The sequence below is a fragment of the Myxocyprinus asiaticus genome, chromosome 49 (genome assembly GCF_019703515.2).
Source record: "Myxocyprinus asiaticus isolate MX2 ecotype Aquarium Trade chromosome 49, UBuf_Myxa_2, whole genome shotgun sequence".
Lineage (NCBI taxonomy): Eukaryota > Metazoa > Chordata > Actinopteri > Cypriniformes > Catostomidae > Myxocyprinus > Myxocyprinus asiaticus.
Window position 1 is genome coordinate 23,139,445 of NC_059392.1, and position 26,139 is coordinate 23,165,583.

The following is a 26,139-nucleotide window of genomic DNA, read 5'->3' on the forward strand; positions in this document are numbered from 1 at the left end:
CGATTTGTGCATAAATGCATTATGATGATAGTTGGATTAGCTGGCCTATTTTGATTTGTGGCACATTGGAAGGGAACCATTTTTATGATATTTATTGGCTTTATTTTAGTTTCTGATCTTGATAATAACACTGGGACTTTTTTTTAAAGGAATAATTCAACCAAATATATATATATATATATTTCTTTACGTGCCCTCATATTGTTCCAAACCCATATATATCCTTTTTTTTTTTTTTTTTAGCTTGATAGTTGTGGTCACTATGAACTGTCGTTTTATGACAAACATCTGTGTGAAGCGAGCCTGGGTAGCTCAGTGGTAAAAGACGCTGGCTACCACCCCTGGAGTTCGCTAGTTTGAATCCCATGGCATGCTGAGTGACTCCTGCCAGGTCTCCTAAGGAACCAAATTGGCCCGGTTGCAAGGGAGGGTAGAGCCACATGGGGTAACCTCCTCGTGGTCGCTATAATGTGGTTTGTTCTTGGTGGGGCGCATGGTGAGTTGAGCATTGATGCCGCAGTGGATGGCGTGAAGCCTCCACACGCACTATGTCTCCGTGACGACGCGCTCAACAAGCCACATGATAAGATGCGTGGATTGATGGTCTCAGACGCAGCTGGGATTCGTCCTCCGCCACCCGGATTGAAGCGAATCACTACACGACCATGAGGACTTAGAGCGCATTGGGAATTGGGCATTCCAAATTGGGAGAAGAAGAAAAAAAAAAACACAGCATAAAGATTTTGTTAAACTATTTTTTATTTTAATAAAATAGAATTAATTTTTAAGTAATTATGACATGCTGATTAATTGAATTAATCATAATTAATGCCATATCAATATTAGGTGAGAAAGGCCCCCCAAATAAAGATAATTCAATATAAAAAAATACATAATTCAAATTATATTCAGATTAAAAAATATAGCATTTTTGTGGCAGACGAGTAATGCATTGATTAGACAACACAAGTGGTTTTAAAAGTCAATAAATGTGACCTAGTGTATCATTTTGAGTCACATTAATTCAATCACATTTTGGGATTTATATAAAAAATAGAGGGTCTCAGCTTTCTAATGGTATAATTGTAATGTTTCTATCCCAAACCATTGCAAAGATATGCCCATTTAAAATATTAGTCATAAAACCTTGTTTTTGAGAAAATGGCCTTAAAAGATTCCAAACAATTCTCAGACAGAATTGGAAGATTTATTCAAGCATACATGAAATTATAAAGACATAAATAACAGTTTAAGTTAAAAGATATAATGCTGCTCTTGCATGTTCAGTGCACATATATGTGCATATGAATCTAACATATATATATATATATATATATATATAGCTTATATACACACACATGCACCTGCATACACACACACACACACAGCCAGGCCGGAGTGGGATTCTTATTGAGCTCGGGAATTTCACGTCCAAGTCAATCACCCTGGGGTGAACATAATAACGATAAAACAAGAACATGGCAAAAATATACAATATACTGTATGCAATTACTAGAAAATTATAAGCTCTCAATGTCTTTATACCACTTATGGCGTTTAAAATGTAAATCACAAATTATACTTTCTGACATAAGACTTCATTGCATCTGTTGAAGAAAAAAAAAAAAAGGTAATTTTTAATGTCAAGTGTATTTTAAAGCCTACCTAGGATAACAATAACACTATAGAACTGTAAATGCACATAAATATTTCAAGATGTAAAGACTCAAAATTAAAATTTTCAGAGCTTTGTATTTTAGAAATGTTAAATAACATAGCAACTGATCCATTGAAAATATGTGCAGTAGTAAAATGCTCAAGAAAGTTACTGAAGGTTAAGTGATTGTCTTTACATTTTTACATGCCATTAAAAAAGTGCCAAATTCCAACAATAAGTGTGAAAAAAATACTAAATTACAAATCTGTACTTTTCTTTTACCGGTACTTGGAATGTAAATGTCATGAAAACCAGCAATCTTGTTACTGTTTCTTTAAGAAGATCTGTCTTGAGCACATAATACAAAATTGAAGGCACTCTTCTCAGTTTGTTTAATTAAGTTTAATCTTTTGAGAGCTGTAAAGTCCCAAGGTGAAGTATGTACAAGTAAGCCCCAAAAGTATAAACACTGAGCTTCTCAGGCAATCAAAACACTGATATTTATATTTTGAGCAGCCTGCTCAACTCCACCCATCCCTTTCTAGCTCAACCTATAGCGTGAGTTTGGGTCGTGGCTACTTGTTCAGTTGGGGAAACATGATAAATAATGACAGACGTGTACAGAGTAAAATAATGTTAGCATCACCTACAGATGTTATGAGAGAGCATGGAGTAAAACCAGAGTGAACATGGGCGTCACATTTACAAGGTGGAGGAGACGCACACACCACCACCAATGATGAGATCGCTCTGGCAAATGGGAGTGCAAATAACAAGATCGCTGCACAAGTCGCTAATACACTGCCACCTTCCCCCGTCAACAACAGTGATCTCGCCTAGGGTGCAGTACATAGGGAATTGGAGAGTCTGAAAAGGTGTGATGAGGCTAGGGTGTTTGGCAAAGGTGGTTTGAAAACACTTTATTTTGGTAATTCCATTTGATGCCACTAGTAGTGCATAAATTACACACTTCACCTTTATGTATTCTTTTATTTTGTGACAAAGAATAATGTTAATATCATTTTGCATGGCAAGGAATGAGGATTTCAGAGATTAACCAACTGAAATTGTGAGACTGCAGTCAGTATTGAACTTGTGATGATTAAGCTACGTGAAGCACGATCGTCTGCTAATAGTATCTGTTCTCGATGGATCTTCCGTGATCCTTCCTCTGCTGTCAAGTCAACCGTCTGTGTAATGATGCAACAGCCAATGTTTCGTCTCACCGCCCACTCTCTCATTTCTTTGGGTGTGAGATGATATAATACAATAGAAACCGTGTCCGATATAATGCAGAACGCAATTCTGATCCGTAATATTCCGAATGATACGGATGGTTGGCAACTGTTATGCGACACATGATTGAAAGTTTATTATTCAACATGCGGACCTGCTGGCCCAATTTTTGAGTGGCCCACCTGGAATTCTCCCAGTCCTCCCGATTAGCCACTCCGGCCCTATACACAGCACAAACTCTCTCTCTCTCTCTCTCTCTCTCTCTCACACACACACACACACACACAAACAAACACACCTCGGAGCTATTGATGGAGTTTGCGCATCAATGCGGCGATTACACTTCCACCGGCTAAAATACTGTTGGATCCACTATGCATCTGTTGTCACATCTCTAAAAGTAATGATATTTAAAATTGTAGCTGTATTCTCTTCTCTAGATTTAATCTTTTCAAGCCAACTTACTATAGACACTGGATAACTTTCCTGAGGTAAATGATAATTTAATGAAAACATTGGCATAATTTAAATGCAGCAATTTTGTTTTGTTAAAAACAATAGAAAACCCAAAACAAATTTCAGGTTTTTCCAAAAACGACTCATTGCAACTTGGGACTCATTTTGATGGAGCATGTTACATATTGTTTATTATGTTCAATGATATTGTAATAAGCCTATAGTCGACAGCAATCCATTTTGCAATTGAGTTCGTCAATCTGTCCTGTTCTCACAGGATGCTTTCTTGCATCGCATCTGCGCTATTTTTAATTGTATTGTCGAATATATGAGTGACACTTGTTTTCAGTGTCAAACACTGCATTTTTAGGATGCTGTGTCAAGTTAAAAGTACCTGTAGTTTAAACTATGAAAAGATCGAAACCCCTGCTTTCAATTTGCTTCGTTCAGCTGTCAAGAATGCGTCCTGTGTGACTGGTTCTTATTCTGTGGCTGCACTGCTTGTGAGGTTTGAGGTGCGCTGACTGTCCCCTGCTTATGCAGCTCATAAAAACACAAAGTTACAAGTACTTCAAGCTAAGATTGCTCAGATGGTAGGAAATAATCGTTTTTTATTTCAGGAGCTGAGCATGTGAGTGGAGCAGAGCACTGAGTGGAGTGGCGATAATTCCACCTGAGCGGAGAGCACCTTTTTGAAGATTCCACTCCATTCGCCAAGACCACTCACTCAACCCAGAATGTGCTTTGTGATATGCTGGTTTGGGAACCTGTGAAATAAGCAATAGGCCTGAGGTTATGGAGTTCAAACATTGTTTTAAGTTGTAAACCTTATAGCCTACATAAATGCAAAGTATAAATCAAAGTTAAGAGTGAGGAAATCGAAAGGGAGTGTGGAGAGAACGTGAGAATTATCAAATATTCCTTTTGGAATGCGTCACATTGCCAGAAAGCATGAGAATGTGCTACGCGAACATGGTAGCGCAGCAAAAGTTGAGCCAGTAGGCTACACTTCCATTCGATATTAAATTAATAGATAAATAGATAGTAAGCTATCTTGTTGTTTTGCAGTCATGTCAATGCAGCTGCCAGCTAGATGCAGGCCCGGTTCTGTGGGATTGCGAACATTAGAGCACCCTCAATTGAATATGTAAGCTTAATAATACTGTATATTGGCAAAGCATATTTCCCGGCGAACACAAAAATTCCCTGCATCAAAACTAATAAACACATATGATCTTGCATATCAGTGTGTCCTAATTTGCAGACGCAGCATTCTGTTTTCATGCCTCTATTGTACAATTGAGTATTTGATTGGTAAAGATTTCCACTTTCACAGAGAATTTCATAGCAGAATTATCTCACTTAATCAACCGCCTGTTGCTTTCGATTTCTGCTCGGGGATAAAGTGCACATAACTGCTGGTCAGTTTCCCAAAGCCAAATCCACACCATAACGATGTGAAACGTAAAAACTGACTCTAGATTAGTGGTTGCGGATAACATCTTCTGATATCGCTTGCTGCATTCATGCGCAGAGAAAAAAGCCATAAATGTTTGTACATTAGAAAAAACTAAACAAAACAAAAAACGCTTCTTAAAAGGCAGTGTAACTCTGATAAAACTGATATGGTACTAAAGTGTAATTTGTATTTGTTTTGGGATCATCGAATATTCATCCTGCATAAAGTGAGAATTTGTCCAATTCTGTATATATTAGATGAAATCATGTTTAATGATCCCAAAACAAATACAAATTACACTTTAGTACCATATCAGTGCACAACACATGATCGTTTGACGCATATAAAGTCCAGATTCACTTTATGCTGCTTTAAAAATATCAAGGAAAAACAATGGGGACACATGGTATCTACTAACATAATAATTATAATTAACCACAGTCCTTTAGATTGCATACAAGTCGTACATTAATATTAATCAAGCAACAATACTGAAAAATCACTGCTCTTTTCTGGATAACTTAATATGCCCTATAAAACTGAACATAAAATTAGGATGAGAAATTGCTCATTTTAATTTACAGACCTAAAGTCTGATAGCATTAAATCAGTAACCTGATGTATCAAATCTACAGTTTTCTGGGTCGGTTGTGTCCCTCAGAGTTTCCGCGCCAATGCACAGATATTTTATCACTTGTAGAGGCGTGTTTGATGATTTGTTTAAAGTAAATAAAGGTAATTTAGAACTGAAAACATGTTAAGGCATTATTTGAAGATGTTCAGTGGCATATGTGCTAACAGAGAAATATTTGACTGATTACAAATGATAATGAAGGTCTGGTAGACCTGATTATCTAACAGCTGTTGTAAACCAGTACAAAATAAATGGCGAGATATATACTAAAACACAACAATACAATCACATAATTTCAGATGTGTACATTACTAAGCATTTGACAATTGAATAAATGTCGGTCTATAGCCTATATTTCACCCAGAGGGGGCATCTCAGCCCATGTGGGCAAAGGGGCAGTTGCTTGGGCCAGTGTAGCCACCCCCCTGTGTACGTGCACGGAAACAAGTATACTACCGAGACTTCATGTCGGCGTGGGATTTGAGTGAACCTTTTTTCCTTTTTTTTTCTTTTTTTTTTTACCGGTGAGTGTGAGCAGTACTGAGCGAAGCGTTCGCTTGGGCTGTGAGCGAACTTTTTTTTTTTTTTACCGGTGAGCGGTACTTGAGCGGAGCGTTCGCTTGGCCGATTATTAATCGCACTAAATTAATGCCCTAGTAAATAAAAACCTTTACAGTTTTCATTTTGGCATTTCTGTACTCATACCCCATTGAACGACTTGGATACAGGAGATTTCAATCACTCGCAGTACAGACATGGAAGCACACAGAAGTACAGGGCACTTTGCCACAAATTTCCATTTGCTTCTGAAGATAAAAAAAATTATTCCATGCTAGCATGTACAAAATGCACATCTGCGGTAACATAACAATCCCTTATGGCTAACTAATGGGCCTGAAATAACTGCTTCCACTCAACAAGTACAAAGTAATGAGTTCTAGCTAGCTAGCCAACAAGAGAGAAAGGAAGGGGGGAGTTTGAGAGAGGCCAGATCTCATCATGCATAATAGATTGTGCCAACAGTCTGCGTGGAGCTCTTGAGGGCCAGTGCTTCATCATGCCTGGAACGACAACGAAAGGAGACACCTGGGTTACCGAGGATGAATCTGAATGAGTTTGTGATGTATCTGAGAGAGTGGGAGCATGGAGGAACATTCACATCTGATGTTATCTGGTCTTTTATCTTCAAGTCTATCTATGCTGACCCTTTTTGCAGCGGTATAATTACAACATCTGATCTCTTTGGTAAATAGTGTTTTTAAAGGTGCACTCATACATTTTTTGAATGTCATCTTGTACTTACACTGACACCTAGTGGTGTGGATGCAGCATCATTCAAACACAATAGTTTTAAGTTGCCAATGACATTGTAGAAATCAACTATTCACAGTCAGCCAGGATTAATTTAATCTACGAGTAAAAGTGTACAATTGCAGGGCTGTTACCGAGATTAAGCAAGTACAATTCGGCTGGTCATGTGACCCTCTCCATGTAGAATAAAACAGCTTTTATATGGTTCCTGATATGAATGGAGTCTTCATCTCATGTGAGAGCTTATGACTTTATACATGTGTTTCGAAATTACGATTCATTTCTTAAGGAGTTCAACTTTTTTAATGAGGAAAAAAGGTGCACTCAATATTTTTAAGTCATTATACATATTATATATTAATAGGAAAATAACTGTAGTGTACCATGGAAGAAATAAAACATTGGGGTATGGACCGAGATGAGGAAAGTGTATGACAGATTTTTGACTGGTAATCAGATCAGTAATTTGAATTGCATACGTAACTCAGTTTGTTCACAGACGCTCCCTTTCTTAAAAAATAAAGTGTTGGATGGGAGGATAGCTTAAGTTTGATGCCTGTATTGAATTGTTTTGAAATCTGTTTGTTTATTGGTTGGTCTCTATGGGAATAAATGTTGTACTTTTTCGTACAGGCCAATTTGTGAGTTATCCTTCGATTTTGCCATCTCGTTTGAATTATTACGAGTTGTCATGATACTTTGTTGGAACTTTCATATTTGGGTAAACTATTTCTTTAACAAGTTCCTCTGGAGAACAAATAGCATCAAATGAAGACCTTGTAAAGGTTGTCGTTTGGGGCTTGTAATCGATGAGATGATATAAATGGAGGTACGTAGCTCCTCTGATGCTGAGAAATTGCTTTTCATTTTTCATTTTCAGTAGAAAAACCCTTAAGCCAGGGCAGCGACAGTTGAAGAGGGAAGTTAAAAGCAAATCCCTGTGATTAAAGAAGACAGTCGTCTTTTGAAATTCAAATATCAAAGGAATGAACTAGAGAAAATATCACTCTAAACCTGTTAATTCTGTTTTTCTAGTACTACTGGCATTTTCGGCTCATATGGTGAGGGCCCAAACAGAGGCCGTGATCTGAAACCAAACAGCCATGACTTAAAGCAACGCATATGGGTTTAATTCACACTTCTACTTTAAATTGACAACACACTTGTGTAATTTTTTTTTTTTTGTTGTTGTTTTTTTTGTCTATGTGGTTCTTGAGATAAGCTCTCCTTTCAAAATTTGCATACATTTACTTCATAAATATTTTCAGCTAATAATGATTTTCCCTTTTGGTCTAACAATTCTGATTTTTACCAGTGAATCTGGGAAATGGATCAGGCAATATATGCAAAACTGCATTTATGAGCAGCGTCAGCAAATGCCAGTTTACAGTAAGTACATATTTGAGCTCTACCTTGTGTCAGTTTTACAATATTTTTTTTTTTTTTTTTTTTTTAAACAAGTATTGACTAAATGGACACAAATACTGTGGTGATCCCATTGTATAGTAATGGTATCTGATGATAATACCATATTTTAATACATACCATGTTAATTGAGAAATACTCAAACCAGCCCATCTGGCACCAACAATCATGCCACAGTCCAAATCACTGAGATAACATTTTTTCCCCATTCTGATGGTTGATGTGAACATTAACTGAAGCTCCTGACCCGTATCTGCCTGATTTTCTGTATTGCATTGCTGCCACATAATTGGCTGATTAGATAATCGCATGGATGATTGTTGGTGTCAGATAGGCTGGTTTGAGTATTTCTGGAACTGCTGATCTCCTGGGATTTTCACATACAACAAACTCAAGAATTTACTCAGAATGGTGCCAAACACAAACATCCGGTGAGCGGCAGTTCTGTTGACGGAAATGACTTGTTGATGAGAGAGGTCAACAGAGAATGGCCAGACTGGTTTGAACTGATAGTCTATGGTAACTCAGAAAACCGTTCTGTACAGAACCGTTGTGGTGAGAAGAATAGGGTTTGCGCTGTTTTAATAAAATTGTAATAAAAATAACAGGTTAATACCATGAACTTTGATATACTTTCTTTTATGGCACCAAATTATTCTATAATGTACTTCCAAGAATACAATGACATTACCATGGTACAGTAATACAACATGGTAATACTATCATACTACCAAAAATATGGTGATACCATATCTATATACCGTTGTATCTCCTAGGTACTTCCAAGTTTACTATGGTATATGTCAAAAACATGCTAATACCACCATACTTTGATATATATCATGTTTCTGAATGATTCACCCAGGTACTCCATGGGACATGTCAAAAAACATGGTAATACTATGATAGTACTATGGTGATACCATTGTATTTTGATATGGACTGAATGATTAGCATATTTATATACCATGACATTTACATGACATCATGGTGGTTTGTTGTAATGTGCAAAAAGTTTGTGAACCATTTCCTTCAAAACAAAAACATGCATTTTAAAATGTGTTTTACCTCATAGTAATTTATCAAAAAATGCTTGCACATCTAGTATGTTGACAAGCCCATCCAGAGTAATAACTCTCAGAGGCTGCAGACAACACGGCTTACCATATTAAAGTACATTTTTCCACTCCTCCTACATATATATATATATATATATATACTGCAGATGTGCTCAATACAGATCCCATACTGAGACCCAGCAGAATACCAATCCAGATTTCCAGCATGTTGTGAGCAGATCTTGGGAATGAATCCTGCCTGTGTCGCCACGTGGAGTCCTAGATTTTCAGCTTGATGTTCGCAACCGCATGCTTTGCAGCGCTGCATCAAACGCATATGAGATGATGAATTGCCACTGTCTACTGTGTGGCATCTGAAAGAAACAGATAAAACAATAGGGGTACAAAACAAACATTGTTTATGTATTTGTGTCTGTGTTCTACATTCAAGTTCTGATTTAAAATGGGAACAGTCTCACTTAAGTATACAATCATGGATTTTTCTTTTAGCTAGTGACAAATTTCTACTCTTTACATAACATATCCAAGACCAGTCAATGCCAGCTGTTTAGTGGTACCGCAACAACAAACACCATCAAACTATTAAAATACACTCTTAAATACATTGATCCCATTCCAAAAGTGGCGGTTCAGTGGTAGTTATCGGATGGCACTACCATGGAATTTTCATAGTATTCCAAGGTTCTTTAAAAATTCCATGGTATTTTCATAGTACATTCTTGTTAGTGATGTATACCTCATCAGTGAGTTATGAGCTAGTAAAATATTCAGCATATTGTGAAACTTCCCAAGTATGGTAAGTTTAATACATGTCCATTTTTAAAATTTAATAGGTCAAACCAAAAACACACCAATAACCTTGACACTGCATTGAATATAACTCCAGCAAAGTATTCCAAACAAGTATTTTCCATCTCCTGTTTGTGTTTTGTAGGAACATCATTGCAGTATCTGGGGGAAATAAGTGGCTCATCCATCCTAATGCCCATGGTTAAGTAAACACCACAGTATGGAGACAAAACCATCTGTACGCTTTAACAGGAGGCGTCCTTTGAGGCAAAATGCCTTTAATCTTCATATGTACCCTGCACTAAAACTACTTGTAAACTGCTACATTGCCTTGCATTAGAATCTTTAAGGGCTTAGTGTTGTATTCCTTGTGGAGATGAGAAAATCTTGTCCTTCGGGAGGTCTGTACAGTTTGAAGAAAGGAGGAATTTTTATTAAAATATCTGAAGGCACATAATTATTCTATTTACAGGATGACTGGATATTTTCATTCTCTTAACCATTAAGGAAAAAGAAAATGCGACTACTTCAGCAGATTCATGTGGTGAGGGTTACAAATGTATTTGTGCTTTAGAAAATCTGTAGGAAAGCTTTGTAAATGAAATGGTGTTGATGTGAAAATCTTATCAATCTTGAAACTACCTGAAACTTATGTAGCATATACAGTATTTGACAAACTTTCTTTTGAAAAAGGGAAACCAGGTAAATAAAAACACATTCATCAAGCCTAGTACTTGCAAGTCTTTCATCTGTGCCCTCTCAATTTGTCAGAAAAAAAGAGACACCCCTGTCTGTTTTGTTCCTTCTTCTAAATTAAGACAAAGGAAAAGTAACAGATCAGACATGGTGTGAACTATTTATCTCAGAGAACAGATGAATCTTGTTGGCCACGTTCTTGATCTCAGCGGTGGGGAGGGGGGGTTAAAGGCTGCAACGTCATCTTGGATGCTTCAGATCATACAAAACGAAAGGTTTTTGTGATGGGTACCCTTCCCAAAAGGTCACTTACATGAGGGTTCATGTTCTTTGATGGTAATGAGGGGTCTTACTGAGGAGGGTCCTTTGAAAATGCAGCAAATATTGCAAGATGCTATGAAATGGGTAATTAAAAAAAAATCTGCTAATGAATCTGCTCATCCCGAATTTATGAATTACGCTGTATCCACAACATTTCTGTCCACAGACAATTATTTTGACTCGTTCCATGGCTTGAAACTACAATGGAAGTCCAAAGACCAAAGTATCCTTCATTTTTCCGCAAGGCGGTATGTCTTGCGTTGTGCATAGTACACATAACGAACATTTTTATTATCAGTATGGACTGTATGCATGAAGCCTTGTATTTCTAGACACAGACAGTTGGTGTCTTTGTATGCTTTACTGAAAGTGTATCACAAAACAATTGTAGTGTGCTAAATGCGTCAAGGTTGGCTCAAGGTCAAAAGAGTACACTTTGAAAGGCTAGAGTGCTCGACTGCGTGAGACGTCACGGCACATGGAAAAAAGTAAGCATGCAACCTCTGAGACATGGGTTCTGATCCCATGGAAACCAGGAAGTAATTGTGTTCACATAAACAATGATTAGGAGGTTGCTTTTTCTCTCAAAAAATTTCATTTTTACTGAACTGACAGGTGTAGGGTAAATAATAAATGCATTCCTGTTGACTGTATTACATCACTTTCAACAAAAATACAACTGGCTGTTGGCACCAGTCTGTGGCTATTTCACCCAGAAACTGGAGCTCACACGTGCCCATACGTTGAACAACACTTCCAGCTTCAGCTAATGAAGTGATTTGAATTTTCGTAATACAAAACGATTTCAGCTGCAAAACTTTCTACATACTGTCGTCAAATTCACATTATGTCTGATTATGCATAACCACGAATTTCACTAATCTTAGACGTCTGTTGTAAATGCATTACTGTAAACACAATCTTTTGTTTTTACAAACTGAAGGACGAGTCAGAATTAATGCCTGTATTAACTGACAGCATTTAACAGAGGCAACATCCACGTAAATCCAGATACATTTGAAAATGGCATTTTAATTTTCGAAACGCTCTGTCCACACTGCCGTTTTAAAGCGTATTTGTCGCTGGACAGCAATTCCGAGTAAACTTCCCATCGCCTTTGAAGGCATGTAATGTTAAGGCTGTACGAAGTAACATTTATCTTTAACAATGCTATCAAATTGAATAGCAGACAAATCAACACTGCTACAACATGGGCCACCATCTTGATTGTTCTGGGTTGAATGTATCACATGACTGGGTCATATGACAACAAATAATATTCATTTATCAGATATCTCCATTTTCCCTCTCTAAACTACAACTTAAAGACGCCATTTTCATATTTATCCACTTGGGAGAGTGTTTTGAAAAAGCTGCGTTTTCCCTGTCAAAAACGCTTTCTCATTATGGACCGAAGGCCAAATCGTAGAGCAAAAGATGCGTTTTCAAACGACAACATATTAGACTGGACATGGCCTGAAGCTGTCAGTACAGCTCATCTTGTGTTGAACCAGTAGCATCCCTTTAATCCTACCCTTCCAGATTATGAATGATCTGGCAACATACTCTCTAATCACATCATTGTCAATTTGAAAATGTAAAACTCTTAAACCACCATATACTGTATTATTAAAGAACCCACACACACTCCCGGTGAGAACACTTTTTAATACAAGATTCAAACATACAGTGTCTGGTGGCATAAATTAACCAACGCTGTTTAACATGAAAGAGAATGACTGAAGAATTTTCTCTCATTACGTTTGTGTAGTATTCTGTACTAGCCTGCATGTTCTCACAGTACCTGCACAATTTGTCAGAACTCGAATAGCATAAAATGGTCTCATTTTCCGTATCACTGTCACACCTGGCCCCAAGGTCAGTGGCAGCACCTTTATAAATTCATTGCTTAACAGTTCAAATTCAATATTTTGTCAGTTTGACTTTTCTTTGCAATACAGCTTGCAGACCTTATAACATGGTTAAAACTTGGACAAAATGTTAAAAATGAATAACGAGCATAAAACAATATAGAAATGATTCGGTCTTGCTCAATTACATAACTCATATACAAAATAAAAACATATTGACCGGTTTCCCCTATTTTACCACCCTCTTCTATAGATATAGTATCATCAACATCAAATATAAAAGTTTGATATTCCAGTTTAAAAGGAATAGACTGGAATGCTGTACATAAATGAAGGCTGATTTGATTCGACAAACAAAAACCTACATTCGCCAACATTCTGATCAGGTTGGATTAAATAAATCCTCATTTTAGGGATGATTTAAAATAGCCATACAGAATAGACATATGTAATAATATGCTCTGTAACTTTGACAACACCGAGCTTGTGGTCTACAGGAAACATTTTTGAATGGGTTAGAGGGATAAGTATTGTTTTCATTTGATATCTGTCATTTCTTTTATTTATTTGACATGGTAAGTGAAGAATGTAAAGTTGTAAAGCAGCAGACTCAATGTAAGCAAATGACAGCCATTTCGTAATCTGCATCTTTGGTTTTTTCACCTAAAACATTTATTCAGAATTGTGCTAATGAGAAAGTAAGTTGTACTGCAACAGACTCAGTGCTACATTGATGATGTATAAATAATGTAGTTTAACAATGCAACACAAAACAAACCATTAAAAAGGCCACGAAAAAGAACTACGTTAAGCAATTACTTTCTTCTTTTGGTTTGCGTTCTCCGGGTAGTTTGTAAATGCTGTTTCAAGATGTAGTGAATGTTTGAGATAATGATACATTAAACCAGCACCCTTAAAGAAAGTCTTTGAAGGGACAATTCACCCAAAAAGGAAAATGCTATTATTTACTCACCCCCATGTCTTGCCAAACAAAGACAAATCTTCCATGGAACGAAAAAGAAGAAATTCTGAACATTTGTAATAGCTCTTTGCCATTCAATTTCAATGAATAGGCACTGAGGCTTTCAAGCTTCAAAAAGTTCACCAAAGCACAATAAAAAAAAATGATAAGTTATCTCTCTGCTATATTCCAAGTCAGATGATAGCTTTGTGCGAGGAACAGACTGAAATTTAAAGAGCACGTATTACGGTTTTTAAATGTGCCTAATTTTGTTTTACAGGTCTCATACAATAGATTTACATGCATCAAAGATAAAAAAAAATAAAAAAATAAAATAAAAAATTTAAACTGCAGCATTACCTTTTTTTTTCCCAGTGTCAAAAACGACTCGTTCAATGATCCGTTCTAAAGGATTCATTCTAAACTCCTCCTTTCAGAGAGCCTACTCTGCTCTGATTGGTCAGATGTCCCAGTCTGTTGTGATTGGTCTACCGCTTAGTGTAGTGTTTGAGAGCGGGTCAAAGCTGTTCGCGAGCAGCCAATGAAGACCAGAAGCGGGTCTCCATTTGTTACCAAATTACATATGTTAGTACAGGAAGTAAGTCTGGAATTACTAACGACTCGTTTCAGGTGTTCAGAATCGGTTCTTTCTTTTGGGAGTCAATAACTCCATTTGTCGTGCACTTTGATTTTTGAAACTTTGCAGACTTTTTTACATTCACAAACAGCTATATAACACACAACATGAAAGGTAATATTTGAAAAACCATAATAGGTGCTCTTTAAGTTATTAGTCACTTATAATCATCCCCTGAACTGTCAGAGTCAGTGAATTGAACCCAAGAGCCAGAACAGTTACATTTGTGAACAAATCATTCAGAAGGGTTTGCGAACTGGATCAATCGGTTCATTGAAAAGATCCAACACATCCGATTCATTCATGTATCAAACAGGAATGCTGCTGCTCTCATGAACACGCCAAGGAGAGCTAGCTCAGTTTAATTTTAGTCTGTTCCTAATACAAAGCTATTTTATGGCTAATAATATACCGCATTGTTTATACCATCGTATATATACCACTGTCATATGGACCACTTTTATGATACTTTCATGGTGCTTTGTCAGTTTGGATCTTGCCAAATCCAGTCCCCATTCACATTCAATATACAGAAAAGACTGACAAAAATATTCTTTAAAAGTTTACCTGTTGTGTTCCATGGAAGAAGACGAAGAAGAAAAAAAAAAAAAAAAAAAAAAGTCATACAGGTTTTAATAAGAGTGAATAAATAACGACAGCATTTTTAATGTTATAGGTGCATGAAAAAAGACTTTATACCTCAATCCTACTGATTTTTAGCAAGACATTTCAATCTTCAAACTGTTGGTACGTACCAAAGAAACATATCAAATCCAACCTAAATTGATTTAGGTCTGAAAAATGTATATAGGGTAAATGGAAGCATTAAAACATGAATTACGATTACAACCAGAAAATACAACCAGACAAAACCTCCTCTGAAGCAAAACATCTGATTCAAGGGGTTCTCAGACTTGAGGTGGTATCACACAGATCTTGCACACTACCATATTTTCATACTGACCAGCCATGACTACATCACACCTTTATTATTGCAATTGTCACTTCTGAATTTAAAACTCAAAACTCAGAACAAATGAGCATAAAACAAATCAGAAAAAATAGGCTATTACAAGGAGCAGCACTATCCGCCTGTTTAAAAAAAAAAAAAAACATCCATGAGGAAAAGCTATATAATGAATTGATTACCAAGACTAAGGTTTTACAAATTGCAGTACACTATATATTTACTGTTCTTAATAAACAATTTGAGGCTGTATCAAAATCTTTGTAAAAAATTAGATCATGATTTATCAATCTTTTTTGATAGTTTTTTCTAGATTTTGTCCAGTTCTTTGTTTTTACCCCTTTTTCCTGCAGATTTTTGCTCAAATATGTTTTTGTTTTTTATAACCATAACTATATAAAAAATATTCACCCCCATCTAAAACATACAGAAATATTTTTCTCTCTTTTTTTTTTTTTTTTGTATCATATCCGATTTACACACTTTTAGACTATAAATACAGATATATCCACAGGCAGAATAGTATGTACAGAAGACACTTGCTGCGATACCACCAAGGCAAAATATGGCATTCAACTGCAAATATATAATTATGTCAGGACATTTAATAAACGATGCCATTGTGTAGAGAATGGGTCGACTTATTCAAAATCTTCAGTCTTTATTTTGAATTATTTTGAGTGGATCCAAGGCATATACTCCATAATCATCACTGACATATATATTTAAAAATAATAATAATAATAATAATAATAATAATAATAATAATAAAAGAAAACGAAACATACTACAAAACGTCTGAAAGTCAAGCTTGAGCTGCTTAAACTGAGTCTTTGAAATTCAGCAATTCGTCTCAGTGACTATCAGTAGCTTGAGTTTAACTGGTGAAACAGTATATAGATGGTTCTGACTTGAGGACTTTAAGGATTAAATGACCCCATGAACTTGTACATCCAATTTAAATTGCAAGATTTCTTAATAGCCTATGGGAAATACGATTAAGTTTGATCAATATCAGGCTCTAGCCTGTCAGGTCAAAGGCAGAATCTGCATAGACGACACTCACGAGACTACCTCCTCCAAAAGTGTCACGTGGCTGGCGAGAGGCTACAGTATATAGAATATCTCTCAAGTCAGTTTATATGTATATATCTCAAGTCAGAACCACTGTGATATGTTTGCAGTGAGTTAATATTTGTATTTTCATGATTGAGGGGTGGGAAATAGTTCATTTCAGTGTAATACTTCCAAAAAAAAAAAAAAAAAAAAAAAAGAAAAAAGAAAGTAAAAAATATATATTTATAATAAAAATTAAATGAAGATGATCTAGCATAACAATTTTCAAATATACAGTGAATTAAACAAATCTCTCGTTTTGGCTACCTCTTCTTGTACTGATTTTAACTAGACATGTGAAAAACAATAAAAAAAAAAAAAGTTTAATTTTGTGTTAAAAGGCAAAACCATAATGAATCGACATCCCACAAAACTGTCTGCATGGCTGTCCAAGTCTCTCGAAGCCATTCTTTTATTCGCCCTCTGTTATTGAATTTCTCTATGAAACCTTTTGCACCTGCAGTCAGTTTTATTGTCTGCTTATATTATTCAAGATTAATGAATTCAGAAGGTAGAAAGAGTGCTGTTAGGCAAGGAGTTTGATTCGGAGTCAAAAAAAACAAACATAAAAAAAAAAAAATAGTCGAAAAGCCCATCTAGACACAAAAGCGCCAGGACTGGAGGGTACATCCCCAACAGTTAGCAATAACCAGAGTAGTCAGAGGCTAAGGTTGTTCATACTGTCCTTTGCAGGCCATCCATCTCCTTGGAATGCCCCCACCCCCCACCCCACACACACACACCTCCCACCACTCCTTTAAGTGTCCTGTTTAACAAAAACACCCCAAACCCTGATTTGCAGCATCCCCATTAAAAATCCTGTAATGCAAAGAGACAACATTGGTGCGGAACTACAAAGTTCCCCATCCTCCTGCTCTGGAGGGTTCTACAAACATTAGGGTGGCACGTAAGGGGGTGGGGATCTGTAGGGGGTCATGTTCTTGGGGCGAGATCCTTTACCCTCCATTGGGACAGAGAAGGGTGGCGGAGGCTGGTAAGGAGGGGCATTAGGATCCTCATCATGTAGAGGTGTATACTCTCCCAAAAGGTCCTGGTTGAGAGGTGTTGTCTCTGGACTAGCCATGTTGGGATACTCTGGAGGTGGAAGAGGAGGTTTTTCCTCCTGAAGGATAAGGGGCATGCTGGAAGAAGGGGGTGGCTTGGAGTCATCAAGCTCATCTGCAAAAATGATGGGCACTCCTTTCTTAATGAAAGTTGCCTGGTCTTCGATAGTCAGCTTGCCCTTGCGTTTCTTACGGTAGCAGATCATGGCAATGATTCCCGCTATCAGCAAAATAGCTGCCACCACCACAGCAGGTATGACTGTGTGAAGGTACACATCATCTGTACTCTGTCTTCCAGCCCCCATGGCAGGAGTAACAGAAGAAGGAGTTGGATCTGGAATCTCACCTGCCGGGACAAACATGTAGTTACGGCATGTTCCTGTGCCTCTGACAGTGATATTTAAGGGCTTGAAGTCTGGTTCCATGGCATATCTGAACTGTGAAGAAGGTCTACCCTCATGATCCGAGATCCTTTTGCTCAAATGCTGTATTTGTTCTTTCGGACAGGGGCTGTGCTGAAGACTGTTGTTAGTCCATTCCACTATGATGGAGCCCTTGATGATGTTCTTCATTGTAACAGTGCTGCTGTTACGATCACCGAATGATTGGGCCAATTTCTTGACAAGAAGGATCTTCTTCTGAATGTCATTGGTCACTGTATGTGCATCCCCATCAAATACTGCTGTAAACAGCACTGGTGGCTTGACGTTGTTTCCCCAGCGATTGACACGGACCTCAAAGGCATCAATTGCATAGAGACCTCCTTTGTCAGTTGCCTGCATGAAATACTCGTGTTTTCCTTCATGTTCTTGGTCTGGTAATCCATAGAGTAACTGGCTTGTACTATTGAACTGTATCCAAGAGTCATCACCAACCACATCATTGCCCTTGCGCAAGGTGAGCCTCAACTTATCTGTAGTTCCATCCTCTTTGTCGAAAAATGTATCCGATGGAACCTTTACCTCAAAGTATGTGCCAACATAGGCATTCACCTGATCAATTGGGTTACGCAACTGTGGTTTAATATTGCCATCAGGCAGCACAACTGAGGGAGTGGTGCGTCTTGTTGTTGTAGTAGTCTTAGGTTCTCTTGGTATAGGTGTAGTCTTTTGTTTTTTTCCAGGTCTCTTTGTTGGTTTCCTGGTGGTGGGTGTTGCGGGGGTCACAGAGGGCCCAACATAAATGGGCCTGGTAACGGTGGGCTGGATGGCAATAGTGCTGGTGGTGTCCATTATTCTCGTAGGCTGAGGTGGACCTAAGGTTGGAGTGTAGGCAATTTGATTTTGGGTTCGAATGGTGGGTTTCACAGGCAGTGGCACAGGACCACGAACAGGTGGGGCAGAACTATCTGAGGTAGGAGCTATAGAAGGTGAGGTTGGTGTGGGAACAATACGGATGGGGGGCTCAGGGTAAGTTGTTGGGGGGAGTAATGAAGGTATTGGGGTGGGGGTGTTGTTCAGCTGCCTTCGCACCCTTTTGGGCACATGAGGCTTCTTGTTAGCGATATGCCATCCAACCACTGGATATCCTAACTGTTCAGACATGGTCCCCTCTTTTGCTGGAACTTGAACACTACTGATATCAGGAATGCTGCTTTGATCCAGACTGCAGCCAAGTTTCCAGGACAAAAGGGCACCATTTTCAACCACCTTTTTGGCATTTCCTGGGCCGGCCATGAAAGCGGACATGTCGAACAAACGGTTGTTTACCACAGGCAAAATTTTCATGTGCTGAAGCCCCATTCCAGAGAACTTTTTCATGTTAGCAAGTAGCTCCACCCTCTGCTTGGAACTCATCTTAGTAAGGTCAGCATCCAGAATAACAGTGAGTACTGTTATGGGTTCCTCATTGCCACAGATAAAAGGTTGGACATCATTGCTGGTTGATTGGATTGCAAGCTGAAAAGGGTCCGTATCAGCATGCTCCTCTGGGTGCACCTCAATGGAGAACACATCTGAGCTTTGGGAGACTTGGCTCTCATTGGACACAGAAACAGATATGTAGTGAACGCCCTTATCTGTCTCTAGAGGAAGGCCTTGAAGTGTGCCGCTCTCTGCATCCCAATGCAACCATGCTGGGAGTGCATCCTTGCTTGCTTCTGTGATCTGTAAAACGGGAAGAGAAATAATGATAACTGCAACCAAATGACTCATATTTCAAATATAACAGGACAAATAATATTACAGCGATGCCAGATATGCACTGCAAAGCTGAAATACTTTGAATCTGAAAGTAAATCCAGCTTCATAACATAACATCCTATCGCATGAATCAAAGTTGTTTTTCTCAACGATATATCATTTTTAGTTGTTGTATTCAATCTTTTCTGGTTGCAAGCACAAATTTAAGACAGAAGGGGTGAAGAATATAAAGAATGAATGCTCTCAAGGTGGCACAGAACTCCCCGTGTTACAATACGGTTCAATAAGCACACAGTCAAAAATAACAAATAATGAATCAATAGCACTGAGATGATCCATTAATATTAACAAGACTCTTTACAAATACAAAAATACATCCTTTGCTTTCAGCCGCTTAATTTGATTGTTACTTCACCAGCTGGAGAGATGTTCAATAAGCACGCAGTCAAAAATAACCAATAATGAATCAATAGCACTGAGATGACCCATTAACATAAACAAGTCTCTTAACAAATAATAAAACAATATGCATCCTTTGCTTTCAGCCGCTTAATTTGATTGTTAATAAACCCTGGTTCATACATTATGTAGAGCCAGTGCTTATGGGTTGGGTCATTAAAACTCTAACCAGTACACATCAGTCGACCGGGGAATGAGGGCATCAGCATCTGGGCTTTTTGTTTCAATTGACAGGCTTCAATTTTTTTAGACACAAAATCCTCCAGCCCCACAACTCTCTCTTCAGTGCTGCTTTTGAAGGTTCTTATCAACCAGTCAGAGCATGTGTGCAAATCTGATCGTGAAACTATTTGATCTCTTAGAGAGATGTTAATAATTCAGGTGAGAGTCTAATTATAGACTGATCTATAGTCTTGTTGATTGATAGTGTGCTTAAAACACCAACATTGCTGGACTTCAGATGGTACATTCTTCACACTGGAAAGTGGTACTTTGTAGGCTTAAAGGGTTAGTTCACTCAAGAATGAAAATACTCTCATCATTTACTCATGACGTTGTTCCAAAACCTTATGAATGTTTCTTTCCTGCACCACTAAAGGGGATTTTAGATTTTAGATCTGATGTTAGATATTAACACTGCTCTTTTGCATTCAATGACAGTGAATGAGGATGGACACCAATATTGACAAAAAGCACCACAAATGTATCCCATATGTCTTGCCAACTAAATTAGTAGCTTTCTCTAACCACCCGATAGGAACAGGCCAAAATTTAAGTTGTCATACTACATTTTTGGAGCTTGACAGCATCCGTCCCCATTCACATTCATTGTATGGAACAGAGCAGCCTGATTATTCTATCTAACATTACTCAAACAGGTTTGGAACAACATGGGGGTAGACTATTTTTTTTTAAATACAGTAAAGCATAGTCATCAAGTATACATGTCAAACTACGATCAATCCTAGAATTATCCTTCAATTAAACAATTAATTTGGCACTCAACCGAATCTATACTTATGTTTTGCATCGCTGTCTGTAAACACCACAGCGAGACTGGTCTAACAGATCTAATCCACTGGTGCATACTACCATATTGTTCTCTTTGCAGTCAAATTGATACAATCCCTGCAATAAAACAAGTCATATGGCACAGATGGCATGCTTCTACTTTCAGTGGACTTAGCAAGCACATGATCACCAAAGGACAAAAAAGCAGGACCGAGCCAAGACTGCAGACAGGGAATAATCCAAACCCATTTACTAATGTTAACAAATAGAACTTTATTGTAAAGTGTTAATATTACGTAATTCTTGACAAACAAATAGCTATTGTTAATCAGCACAAAACCACCCAAACAGAGTGCAGAAGTTATGAAGTCTATAGCCGAAATTTGGGAAGGGATCATCTGTAATCTGATAAATGTGGATCATCTCATATTACTACACTGCTCAGTGCATCCCGAACACAGACGCTAGAGGGTGCCGCTAGCTAGTGCAGTGCTGACTGAAGCAGCTCTTCAACGCCACTCTCTGAAACTAGAGCAGGACCGTCACCAGCAAAAAAAAAAAAAAAAAAAAAAACCTGCCACACACACACACACACACACACACACACACACACACACACACACTGACATTTAGGAAACCACAGTTTCCATAGTGATGATTCATGCAACCCACACTAAAGACAGTATAACTTCTGCCAAAGGCATGTTTCTATTGACTCAAGTGAAGAAAACAAGAAAAGGCAGCAAATATTGCATTGAGGATGGTCAACAACAATAATTTTTGGAAGATGTTTGTTAGTTTTCCTTCATATTTCAGTTGCATCATGATGGTTTGAATGGCACATGTAGAGGGGGAAAGTAAGACCTGATTTCCAGAAAAATCCTATCTTAAAAAAATAAAAAAAATAAAACGTTGGTCTTAAACCAGCTTGTCTACCTTGTCTCCCCTACTCTGGACAAGCTGGTCTTCATATGGTCAAGCTGGTCTCTGTTCAAACCAGCAAACAGACCAGTCTTTTTTTGTTTTGTTTTTCCCCAGCAGTGATTCCTTCTCCACGTCCCAGAGCCACAAAAACAAAAGGACACGGTTTTTACAAACCTTAGGACCTCTCATCTCAGCAATAGGCTTTTAGTATCAGAATCTAAAAAGGTCTAATAAGAATAAACTTTACACCTCTGAAATGAAGGAATTACATGGATAAATTGAAACTCACTTCGCTGTGGGCCGAATAAAGCCGCCCATTGTTCGAGCACACTTGCGGGGGAGTCTGCTGGAAGAAAAGATTCCATTGTTGGGATATGAAGACAGCTGCAAAGATAACATTCATAGTTCTTGAAGGAGTAGGTTCAGGCATGTCTTTGTGATATTAGAGAAAGCAATGGAAACAAAAGGTGTGGTGGGGGAACTGGCATGGAAAATGAAGAAGGAGTGCCCTTCAGTTTGGCCAAGCAAATGTTTACAAGAAACGACTGTTCTAACCCACTTTCTTTGGTTAAAAATTAATGCTATTCCACTCATCTTGGTCTCTAAATTCATTAGTACTTTTTTTTTTTTTTTTTAATAAAAGGGCCGTCACATTTTGAGAAGTGACTTCTAATTTTGAGACAGAATGACGACAAAGAATGATCTTTGAAAATAGCCCGCTCTTCTTACCTAGGGATAACGGCAGGCCTTTTTGCAGAGTGCTGTGGAACATGACCCATTTTTCTGCCGAAAATTACAAATGAAATGTGGGGTGTGTTCAGGTCACTCAAGAGAGGGATTTGCAAGACGGAGCTGCCTGTGTCACAGATATCAAAACAGATTTCAAGTGACCATTGGTGGCCCATTTCCACTACCTTATCCAGATAAATGAAAGCTATCAAATGAATGCCAATTCTGTGTGCTGACATTTTTCAGAAGTGGAAAGAAAAGAAAAATAGAATAAAGGCTCACCGGGAGAGCTGCTGTTTGTTTATAATAAAACTTTAAATTGCTATTTGGTGAGGAGGGAATGTCAGCCTTTGATCCATGTTGTAGAACAAGCATGAACAAAGGAAAAATCTGTGAATGTGCAAGAGAACGAAAAGATATTTCGGCAGTGTACACAAAATTCATGAATGTTCTTATCGTGGATTGTTATTGGAACACAGGCACATTATGAAAGAGCAAAAATTGCACCTAGTGAGATTGTGATGTCACTTGTCTTTCACAGACTGGTGGGTGTGGTCCATGTAGTCACTAATTTAAATAAATACAGTAAATATAATAAGTGTTTTGCGATTCAAAACGGTTTAACTTTTACTTGCTTGTTACTAATTTTACTCACTTTGGTGCTTTACACAACAAGTGCCAAATTTTCTTAGGTTGTTGGAATAGAAATATCTGTTTGTTGACCTAATTTTGCAGTGAGTGGTAATCAATCTCATTCTATCCCCAAAAAAAATTATATGATAAATGTAACGAAAATGTTATTATTGATAAAAAAATAACTGAAGGCATTAGAATATTAATAAAGTATTGGGAGCTACAATCTATTTAAAATATTGATCCCCCCCCCCCTCCCCTCCCCTCCCAAATGAATTGAAAATATTCCACTCTGTTTAATAGGACCTAGTGACTTCAGCACAGTACAGCAAAGAGTGGAGAGACATAGGGATAAAGAGTAAAAGAGGCATTCATTTATGGTGCAAATCCTCAGAGGTCCATTTCCTGAAACAATCACAAGGAGAACAGTCAAGGACATTTAACCAGTCAAGCACTAACTGCCCTCTAGTGGACATAAAACGAACTTCAGGGCAGGTTCCCGTTGATTCATTCACTCAAGCTGGGACGTTTCATTCTGTTTGTTTCAAAACTAGCCTATAAATATGCACAAGCAGGTCTTGTTTCTAAAATCGACAATCCTGTCGAGACTGCATAAAGGCGAAAGGGCAATGATGCGGTAGAGTAATTCTAGCCTGCCATGACACTAGCACAGTAAAAGCTGGTTGCTAAGCAGGCAATATCATAACAAAAGGCGAATATGGAGCTATCTTGAGTTACATCTGCACATCAACATAAAGTGACTCCAAATTTCCAAAGCCATTTTTATTATCGTCTGCAGGAATACAACTTTTCCATTGCCTCGCTGCTGAGGCTAATTAGGTTTCAGTGCCAGTCTTTGTGCTGAAAAAGGGAGGGGCTGGGGAGAAGACGAAGATTTCTGCCGTCACAGACGAGGAGGAGAGGAATTCAGAGAAATGAAAGGACAAGGGAGATGGAGAGAGAGGAAAGCAGATTCTCTCGTTCAAACAGAAATGGCATTAACAGCATCTGAAACATCTGCCACTTTTTATTAAAACTCGAGAGATGTTTGAGCAATCGTCAGTTGCCTTTGATGTTTAAGACTAGAGCATAGTGGGTTTTTTTTTTATTTACGTTCAAAACAGGACAAGGGGATGTTTATAAGCTTCGATTTTCTCTCTTTCAAGCTTATCCCCTCGGTTCCTTTTTGATAAAATGAGGCAAGAAACGTAAAAGCATGAAGTAGGTCAGTGACTTCAAAGGGTCTTTTGCACAGTAGGTTATTTATGAATATCTGAGAGTCCGAATGTTTCATGGAAATTATGGTGCTGGTTTTTGGTGTGAACAGGTGCCTGAGGACTTAGCTGACTCAACAAGATACTACAGAATTAGTTTCGAAACAACCCCAAAACAGACTACAACGTAAGGTTATTAAAAATAGGGCTTTTCAGCTAAAACCTGGAAAATGTGTTTGATAATAGTACTATTGCTCAAACTTGGGGTTAGAGATCTGAACAAACTCCTAACCATAAATATTAATTTGCGCAACGGGCATTAAGCATACCTCAAATAATATGGCTTTTTCAAATAGGTGAAAAAATCCCATAGAAGGGACTCAAGACGCATCTAACGACTACAATATCACAAACATATAGAGAGCAGGCATGGCCGATAAAAGCAAAAATTTATATTTTTTTGGTCGATGACAATATATATAATGATATACAATTTATTTTTTTTTATTTTTTTTATAGAAAGTGATTTAAAAACACTGAATAAACAACTAAAGTTCCTTTTTTTATTTAACAATGTCCAAAGTAATGATGGACCTGCTATGTCCATTGCAATGAAACAACTTTATTATTTCTAATAATTTGTCTAATAATTTTATTCTAGTTTTAATACTAGTTCTATTTTAATAGTAGTATCTATTTTATATACTCACATCTATTTTATTCACATTCAAGCAAAAAATTAGGCTTTATTTATTTTTATTTTCTTGTTAATCATATTAAGTGTTTGTTTTGATTCTGAAAAATCAAGAATAATTTGTATTCAAATGTCTGTTTTTTAATTCGTCTTTATACTCATTTGCAGTATCTTTGTCCTCTCCCTTAGGGGTTAGTTCTCTGAATCTAGGTACAATTGGCCGATCACTGATCACAGATTGGCCGATTTAGAGGTAGTTTTTATGGCATTAAAAAAAATTAATTTTTTAAAAAAAATAGGCGGTCGCCAAAGCAAATTCAATGAAATTCATCTTGCTTTTAGCTCTTTATAAGAGCTTAATAAGCTTCTCATCTGACACGCGCATCTGTGTTTCACGTGTGTGCCGCGCACGTCATCTCTGGCATCATCTTACAGGAGAGCGCAGAGTGGGATCACTCGCACAACTCAATCATTTTTGCTGAAAAAATACAGTTGTGCTCAAAAGTTTGCATACCCTGGCAGAAATTTTGGCATTGATCTTGAAAATAGTATTTTATTTAAGGATAGTGATCATATGAAGCCATTTATCATCACATAGTTGTCTGGCTATTCAATACCCTTGAATGTTTGTGTAGGTTCATTTCCCACACCTGTG

General features: G+C 37.6%; 2 protein-coding genes across 3 annotated transcripts in view; one reads left to right on the plus strand and one right to left on the minus strand.

Annotated features, from left to right (window-relative positions):
- The window catches only part of LOC127438444 (metabotropic glutamate receptor 7-like), a 647,223-nt gene that overhangs the window by 557,377 nt on the left and 63,707 nt on the right, over positions 1–26,139 (plus strand). The window lies entirely within an intron of this gene.
- The window catches only part of LOC127438445 (dystroglycan 1-like), a 49,983-nt gene continuing 36,555 nt past the window's right edge, over positions 12,712–26,139 (minus strand). For both annotated transcript variants that reach the window (XM_051694043.1, XM_051694044.1), the window contains exon 3: positions 12,712–19,784. In XM_051694043.1, coding sequence (XP_051550003.1) covers positions 17,511–19,784 — 2,274 coding nt within the window. In that variant the 3' untranslated portion in view covers positions 12,712–17,510. The remainder of the gene's footprint in view (positions 19,785–26,139) is intronic.